General features: G+C 28.8%; 2 protein-coding genes across 2 annotated transcripts in view; one reads left to right on the top strand and one right to left on the bottom strand.

The window, feature by feature from the left end:
- Window positions 1-840: 840 nt before the first annotated feature.
- LOC132942379 (transcription factor Adf-1-like) lies at window positions 841-2,948 on the top strand. The gene is made up of 3 exons (XM_061010702.1): window positions 841-979; window positions 2,235-2,738; window positions 2,842-2,948. Exons 1-3 carry the CDS (start codon window positions 841-843, stop codon window positions 2,946-2,948), a joined length of 750 nt encoding a protein of 249 aa, XP_060866685.1.
- A 2,340-nt stretch (window positions 2,949-5,288) lies between these two features.
- Window positions 5,289-9,215, bottom strand: part of LOC132934936 (serine proteinase stubble) — a 34,115-nt gene continuing 30,188 nt past the window's right edge. Inside the window, exons 5-10 of the mRNA XM_061001362.1 lie at window positions 8,810-9,133; window positions 8,664-8,740; window positions 8,491-8,591; window positions 8,132-8,400; window positions 7,702-7,856; window positions 5,289-7,606 (exon numbers count right to left, since the gene is read on the bottom strand). Of these exons, the coding sequence (XP_060857345.1) occupies window positions 7,445-7,606; window positions 7,702-7,856; window positions 8,132-8,400; window positions 8,491-8,591; window positions 8,664-8,740; window positions 8,810-9,133 (1,088 nt within the window). The 3' untranslated portion in view covers window positions 5,289-7,444. The remainder of the gene's footprint in view (window positions 7,607-7,701; window positions 7,857-8,131; window positions 8,401-8,490; window positions 8,592-8,663; window positions 8,741-8,809; window positions 9,134-9,215) is intronic.

Below are 9,215 nucleotides of genomic sequence, written 5' to 3'. Positions count from 1 at the left end.
GTAGCATCTCTGAAGTAGAAATTAGAATTAGAATATACGTACTAGTCGCTGGCTGTTCACATATACAATGGCCACCCCAGGAAACATCCAAAATTCCAAAATACAAATGCAGTATAAAAATAAATCTGAGACAACGCGTCTCAGATCGCTTGCCACAGAGTGTTTCAGTGCTTGGCGAATTAGAAAATGAGTGTGGACATTGATTTTATAATATCATTAATATATCTATATCGTTGTGTACTTGCGTTAGAGACGCGTCTTTCAGTTCATATTTTTGTTTTATTTATTTTTTTTGTAATCGTTGCCGTCGCGTAAGTTGCCCTTGCCGTCCATCTCAAATGTCGTACCTTGACGGTTAAGGTCAAATTGCACTTATTTTAGTAAAATTGCACATGATTTTAAAAAAGGTAATGGTCAAACTTCAATTAAGTTCAAAAAATATTTTTTTAACAATAATGTTATAAATGTGACATAAATAGGTATTAAACCAAATTTATTGCACTTTTCACAAATGATTTTAAACATGCCTTTAGGCCCATCGCACACCAAAAGAGCAAAACTGCGTTAGACAGTGTTAGTCAGCCTAACACAGTTTTGTTAAAAATAGAACATAGGAAATTACATTGCATACGCACACTGATAAGACATAGTCAAAACAAAACGTTTTTGCTTTAAAACACAATTAGTCATGACTGATACTGTCTGAAGTGTCCACATTTTTCTTTAGTCATAATTAGACAACGAATGTTATTTTTATATTTTTGTGCGTTTTTTTACTTGTATACAAATTAAAATAAAGCTATAATATATATAATTGAATAATTATACTATATTATTACAATGGCTTGTGATGGTGAAATTTTAGTTAGTTTAATAGAAAAAAGACCATCAATTTACGACTTTAAACATAAAGACCACAGTAATCGGACAGTCCAAGACAAACTGTGGGAGGAAATCAGTAAGGAAATGGATGTCAGTGGTATGTATAAATATTTTTATTATTATTTATTAATGAATTATATAAAAAATCATAATTATATTATATAATATTAATATATTAAATAATTATTTAAAAAATATATAAGCTTATTTTAAATTTTAAATAATATATGTATTCTGCCACGGAACTGATCCTATTCCAGAATTAAAATAACTCATGAATTTTTCACGAATCTCAATAGCTTCTCGTGATGGTCTACGATTTGTGGGTCGGTCGCTATCTTCCTGGTATACTTGCAAAGTAGTTGTTTCAATTTCACTATGAATATCAGTCAAATTACTTTCTTTATCCATAATTATATTATGAAGAACACATGCAGCCTGCGTTATAACAACAGCTTTATCGGGATGAACCAAAATTTTATTTTCAAATACATTAAATCGTTTGGTAAGTATACCGAATGCACATTCAACGATTCTCCTTGCGCGAGATTGACGATAATTATAAATTCTCTTCATATTATTAAGCTGTCTTCGTGCAAATGGTCTCATTAGATTAATTTTCAAAGGATATGCCTTGTCTACCACAAAAACAAAAGGAAATTTTTCCTCTAAATTTTCGTGAATTTTTCTTGGTGTAGTTGGCAGATTTAATTTATTTTTATCAAGTAATTTTCCAAATTTGGATTCCTTCAAAATACCTCCGTCGCTATTTCGACCATAATCACCGACATCAATAATTATAAATTTGGCGTTAGCGTCAACGACTGCCTGTAGAACGATGGAGTGGTGCCCTTTGTAATTAAAGTACGCCGATCCTGCATTTGGGGGACATTGAATTGCAATATGTTTACCGTCTATTGCTCCAACGCAGTTTGGAAAATTCCAAGTTTTTTCAAATTCGCTCGCAATTTTTAACCAACCTTCGGTGGACGGCAAAGGCATAAATTGTGTTGATAAAATTTTCCAAATTGCTAAACATGTTTCATTCACAATTTTACCTGCAGTAGTAGCTCCTATTCGGAGGTTATAGTGTAGGCGTTGGAAACGTTCCCCAGAAGCCAAAAAACTAAAAAATGAAATATTATGTTAATTATATTAAAAAAATATTAACACGGTTAATGCCACACGCTGTTTTTATTACTATTTGTTATTACTTATTAGTATAAGTTTATTGAAAAATTGAAAATAACAAAGTAAACAAAGAAACGATATCGGCACCGCAAACAGTCCGCGTCATTGAACGTGTTAAAAGTATTAAATACCTAGTATTAGTAATTTATTTTATTTTTCAGTGTCAGTGTGTAAAAGTAAATGGACTTCTCTTAGGAATTCATATGCAAGAGAATTGCGTGAAATAAAAAATAAAAAATCTGGATCAGCTGCATCGAAGAAAAGGAAATGGTATCTCTTCGAAAGCATGAGTTTTTTGTCAGATTTCATGTTACAACATAAACAAATGATTAGCAACGTAAGTGATACTTGTAATGAGCATAACGAACGCAGTGAATCTGAAGAATACTCGTTTGATACATCAACAGTAGAAGACAATATATCACCAGAAGATGGTACAGCATCAGAACGCGAACTAAACGAAACAGTATTCAAAAGACCGAAAAAATCTAAAACTCAGTTAAAAACAGCAAGTGAACAAGTAGCTGAGCCAATGATAGAGTTTTTAAAGTCAAGAACTAAGCAAGCTAACACCTCAGAAGATTCATCAGAAATATTATTTTTCAAAAGTTTAATCCCTGATTACAAAAAACTCAACGATAAAAATCAACGTCGCTTTAAAACAAGTTGTATTATCAACTTTAAACAGTTATATTGATGACTAAGAACAAAACCAACAAGCACAAATGACTTAATTTCAAAATGGACAACATTCATATTCTATGCAAGTTGTACAAGATGGAGGGCAAAATATGAATAACTACTACAATGTTTTTGCATCTGATGTTGGATCAGGCACGATTACAGATAGTAGTAACAGTAGTTCATATGATTAAATTAACAAGTACCTACACCATTTCAATAAAATAATATAATATGAAGAAAGAATATTTGTATCAGTTATTATTAATTTTAATTCAATACCTATTTATGCATAAACAATAAATATTTAAACATAATAATATGTAATAAATTTATTAAAGATGTACAATTAAATACAGTTGAATATCAAAATAAAATATTATGCTTATACAATCTTACCTTAGTGTAATTAAAAGCCTTTCTTCAGGAGAAATACTTCTTCTGAAATTAGTGTCTTCTTTTCTAATTTCCTCTCCTATTTGCTGTACGATAAAATCAAAAGTTGTAATACTAACACGTGTATAGTTTTTAAATTTTTTTTCATCAGATCGTAATTCACAAATAAATGATACAATAACGTTGTGAGTGATACGTTTTTGGTTTAATGGATGTACCCATAACTTTTTTTTCCCCGTTCTTCCAAAGTGTGTAGAGTGTACCACATACAAATAGCAACCTCTTCGTCAGATGACATTTTTGCAACTAAAAATCGAATAATATTGTTTGTCTAGTCTTGTCTTGACTAACTAATATGCGCGTATAGAAAACAAATTGTTTTTAATTGACTTAAAACAAAAATGACTAACAGTGTCTAACACAGTTTTGCTCTTTTGGTGTGCGTGTCCACAGTTTTATTTGTAATATTATTCATAATAATTAATAAATAATTCACTTTCTTATAATTTTATAAAAATTAATTTCTTTAAAATATAATACATAATATATAATAATATAATATTTATACGCCATACATATACAATTAAAAAATATGAACAAATATAAATTATTATGGCAATGATTACCTACATTTTAAGCAGAAAAGGAAGTTAGCGTTTTCAAAATATTTAAATTAATTTTATTTTTTGAACATTTTTGTTGAAAACCTTCTTTAGAACCCGTATGCAGTTCGACCATTACCTTTTTTTCAACCCAAGTGAAATTCAACTATTCCGATTGTGGTTACTGGTTGGTTTTTTTTTTACAATTATTATATTATTATAATATTAGGTACGTAATTTGTCATTATGTCTAATGATTTAATTGATGGCATTTAAAATTATTGAATAGTAAATAACTCATGAGTTTTTGTGTTATTAGTTTGAAAAAGTAGTTATGTTTTAAATATATTTTCTAAAACTAGAAACAAAATAAAATATATTTAAAACATAACTAAATTTTTAAACTAATAACACAAAAAATCATGAGTAATTAATTATGCGGGGGCATAAGGGCGCAGTGCCATTTTTTTTTTCAACATCTCTCTGACCTTAAGGGAATAATGTTAAGTATGGGTTCCTGTTGGGAAAATTTGGTTTACCATAATTTCAAGTGTTTTCTGAATCCAAAATAACCGATTCTTTTAGGTTTGGTTCCATTCTCCGAGGGGAATAATGTATTTTAATTTGAGTGCCGTTAAGGTACTAACATAATATTACATAAATATAAATAAATACTTATATATTATATTTGTGTATGAACTAAGAACTTTATATTCTTCTTTAAGCCCTGGCTTGAAAATTAAAATATATTATTCCTCGCAGGAGCTTAAGCTGAACAGAAAATAACTGGTTCTGGAACCAGAAAACACTTAAAAAGCACACTATAAACAATATTTTACATTATAAAATAAAAAAATAAGGGTGGTTAACTACATTTATTATATTCTTACTGAGAATATATTATAATTATAATATATTATATTATGACGTACTTGCCTATATGTTTCTACAAATAAAATTTGAAAAATGTAATTTACGTCTTACAACATAGGTACCTACCTATTTTACATTGCCCGATATTTACTAAATATATGTCATCTTGCCTCTTGATTACCTATACCGTATACAATTTTCAGACTTTATGTGATTATTTCTACACTGTCCGCCTATACATTTCCCTAGCATTTTATAAAACGCCCTTTTGTAATTGCTCATATTTCATAAGTCGTAACATATTATACTATATAAATATATAATATTATAAAGTGGAGTGTACCTGGTGTCGGATTATGTGTTAGAAAAAGCATAAGGTATAATATAATATAATATAATTACTAATAATATTATGAAGTGTTTAATATTTATTTTGTAACTTATATCGCCATCTTCCCAGTGTCCCACCCAGTGATTGCATTGATTAGGTAGGTATTCGTATACCTGACATGTAGCTGACAGATTAAAAGCTTATTGTACTCTAATAATATTTGTAATTACTAGTAAATAGTAGGTATGTGTAATAATAATATGATGTCATAATTTAAAACAAAAACTATTGTATAAAAACTTTATTTAAAAAATAAAACCACTTATTTTTTTTACAATTGAGTTTATATATAGTCATTTGTATATTATAAATATATTTTTAAATAATTATTTTCTAAATTTGGTCACTAATCTTGTAAAACCTATATACCTATACACATTAAATAATACAATGCACTTTTATAAATTTGTTCACATAAATTATATTTATAAATATAATTATTGTATTTACAGTGTTTCAGAGAAACCTAAAAATATATTATCACAACAATAATTACTCTGAAACAAATACATCGAATGGATTTATACCTTAACCAATTTTAGATTCAATACTTTATATAGTTCGAAAAAATGCCTCATTTATTACTTTGAAATAGTTAAGGAATTTGAAATTAAACATGTAAAATAGTATTAATAGTATTTTGTGTAATTGTATTCTAACAAAAATTTTTATTTCAGGAACATAAAAAAACCCAAAATGGTCATTATATAGATACTGCTATTATCAAATTAAAAATATATATTTAATTAAAAATAGTTATAAGAACAAAATACGGGTGTAATTAATTAAAATATAAATTGGGTTTCTCTGAAACATGTTAACTTATCATACCTAGGGTACTAGTTATGAATATAAATAAAATGAGCACTGGCTAAAATGTGCTGCATATTATAAGGATATACAATATTATTACATACTTATAATAAATATATTTTAAAATACCTATATATTTAATTTTATAATTAAGTTATATCACAATACATAAATGAATTAATTAAATTTATATTAACAATAAATTACAATGATACTAATAAATTAGATAATTAAAATAATTTAATTCCCATTAATTAAGTATAAATATTTTTAAAAAAACACCCTCAAAATATATTTGAGCTCAAACTCCTAAAAATATAATATGTAGGTGCTTCTTCATGTGAATGAACTTGTATGTTGTCAAAGAGAAATTCAAACCAAATTTTATAACGTTTTGGTAGTAAAAGCTATATATGCCTATATAAACCAGTTAACGGTAAATTGTACTTACGGTAGCATTTAACAACAAACATACCTATAGATAATAATATATATACGTATACATTTATTATAAATTATAATAAATCAATAGACATAGTGATAGACTATATAAAATGAAACAAACGTCCGATAGATATTTTAAAAATATTTAATTAAATTGGTATTTTAATATTATTAAATTCGTATGTGATTTTTAATTTCAATTAAATTCATATTTTTCCACCGGAACATTTACCATACTTGCTTAAAATTTCAAATTGACTGTTAAAACATGATTTAAATAGAAATTAATAAATTTAACCAATGATAAAATTAACAACCACTATTTGAACACTAAAATATTATGGAATTTATAAACACGAATAAACGATTTAATTAAATGTTTAGTTGCAATAATAATTAATATTTTTGGCTTCAGTTGCAATATTGTTTGCCGATTGATTGGACTATACTATTTTTTGATAATTTATTTATATTCACTTAGTGTTATTCAAAATAAATGTTTCAACATTTTGTCTTTGATTTTGTCTATTAATTAATATCTATAAAATTTAAATTAGTATTCACTTAGTAAAAACCATTACATCGTGTAGGTATAACTTTTAAGTATTATGGTGTTTGAAATAAAAGGAACATTGTGAGTCATAACAATATTGTGTCCTTCGTGTAGCAAAATCAATTCGTGAAGGTCTCTGCCGAGTATTACACTGATGTCTGATGGACAATTCAATAGTTTAAAGACGAGCGTGCTTCCACGTGTATAAGAATAATGAGACATACATCTAGTGAAAACAACTATAACAAGTATACAATGTGAGACATGTCAATCAATACCTATCTGAAAAAGATGTTCTATTAAATTGCGTCCGTTGACGTAATAGTCTACAGAGATCTATAATACGGCTGTGTTCGCTGTAAATAAAACATCTCTCCTATTAGCAATAAACGTATACGAACAAAATTAGAAACTATTCACACTGATCGATGACACTTAAACTGACCATCCCGCATGATGTTCTTTTGTTGCAAGTCGTGCGAAAAAAAACATACTATGAGTACTGTATAAAACCATTAGGAACAAAAAAAAATTGTCTAAAAACTGTGGTCGTATAACCGACCAACTTGATAATGATATTTTGGATGGAAATGTCGAGTGTTGCGTTTGTCTTGTCCGTTAAAATTGCAATATTTGATTGATCCAGTCTTTGAACTTTGAAATTCTTGTGTAAACACCAGGTTGATTTGGTTCAGCGCATCCAATGCCCCACGATATGATACCAGCTAGTAGCCATCTCTTGTCTGGTCTTTGAATTACCATAGGTCCACCGGAATCACCCTAAGCACGGAAAATTATTTTAAATTTATATAAAATAATTTTAATATCTTTTTAACTGTTAAACCATTCAAACAATAAGTTGGTAAAATACTCACTTCGCATGAATCGAAACCTCCTTTTTTCCAACCAGCGCAGATAAATATATCTGGTATGTGTTCAATGTATCCAGCTGCACGGTACATGGTTTCACAAACGGAATTGTTGATCACAGGAACTGTTACTTCTTGTAGAACACTAGGTAAAGGTCCATCTATAAATATAAATGGATTTTATTTTATAAAACTACGTTAATATTTTTAAAATAATGTTCACTTTATGATCAATAAAAAACAAATATATAGTATACTACTATTAGGTATATATATATTTTGTATAATATTACATTTATGCACTCAGTATATTAATACCTAATTAGGTAGGTACAGTAAAAATAGTAAAATAAACTCAATTGAGTAATGTCATACATTAATTATTTGCAATACTGAGTCCCTTATAAGTTTATCATATTATTCTTAAAATGTTTACCTTCATATAGTCTCCCCCATCCGGTGACGTAGGCAGACGATCCAACAAAATTTGAATCGTCCTCAGGAACGCAAACAGGTATAATATTAGGTTGAAACTTCACAGGTTCGTAGAATCGCAAAAGTGCCAAGTCATACTCAAAAGTTCTAGGATCGAACTGTGGATGTGATGCGACTATTTGTATTCTTCGTTCTTCATAACCGTAAGGTTCTTCTTCTACTGATAAATCGTGTTCACCGAGTCTGAGGAGTAAGTCACTCGGAGGAACGCTAAAATTATTAAAGATGATTCGATTCAATCAGTAAGAATACACGCAGTAAAAAACATAAAATATTAAAGCTTTCTTATATTTTATTTACTTTTCAACACAATGAGCAGCAGTTACAGCCCAGTTTTCGTTGAATAATGCGGCTCCACATTTGTGTAAGTACGTAGACGTCCTCCACTGTCTTAATGAAATCTTAAATTTCAAATAATTCATTTTATTAGTTATTTTATTGAAATTGTACACCAAACTTTTAAATATATTTACCTGCCACGGCCATTTGCCAAAAGAAACTTTTTCACCTCCTACTATTCTAGCCGTTGGGAAAAGTCGTCTTCCACAAACTTTTTTTATGAAAACAATATTATTATCAGTTTATTTTATTCATTATATCAATTAAATGATTGAATTACCATCTTTGTAGTTAGACATATTGAGAGGAGCATTTCCTGCTTCGACGGAATCCGTTGATGTCGACGACATGAGCATTGACAATGTACTTGAAGGATTTTGCGTGCTAGAGTAGGTAGTTTCGGCATTGTTATTTATAACAACGATGTCATTGTCGGACGGACTAGGGAGGGTCGTTGGCTTGGACATTGTCATCGTCGACGAGTATGCACCAGAACTGCTCTCTTTCGTCGGTGCGCTGACAGTGTTGGGTTCATGTGTCTCTACTGGAAGTTTGACCCAAGAAGGAAGTGTCGAACCGTCGGTGACCGATGGTTTGTGCGTCACTAAAATAGGAATAACATAGTATTAAATATTCATATAACAAATTATTTTCGATCCCTAGTTGGTGCACCATGAGTGTCAAAA

The sequence above is a fragment of the Metopolophium dirhodum genome, chromosome 1, assembly GCF_019925205.1.
Source record: "Metopolophium dirhodum isolate CAU chromosome 1, ASM1992520v1, whole genome shotgun sequence".
In the NCBI taxonomy this organism is placed as follows: Eukaryota; Metazoa; Arthropoda; class Insecta; order Hemiptera; family Aphididae; genus Metopolophium; species Metopolophium dirhodum.
The sequence above is the reverse complement of the archived record's forward strand: the minus strand, read 5'-3'. Positions and strand labels throughout refer to the sequence as shown.

Bases quoted from the DNA above. Each gene is read 5' to 3' on its own strand.
- LOC132942379 (XM_061010702.1), top strand. From the start codon at position 841: ATGGCTTGTGATGGTGAAATTTTAGTTAGTTTAATAGAAAAAAGACCA. The intron at 980-2,234 runs GTATGTATAAAT...TTTATTTTTCAG, and splicing joins TAAGGAAATGGATGTCAGTG to TGTCAGTGTGTAAAAGTAAA. The intron at 2,739-2,841 runs GTTGTATTATCA...ATTCTATGCAAG, and splicing joins TCAACGTCGCTTTAAAACAA to TTGTACAAGATGGAGGGCAA.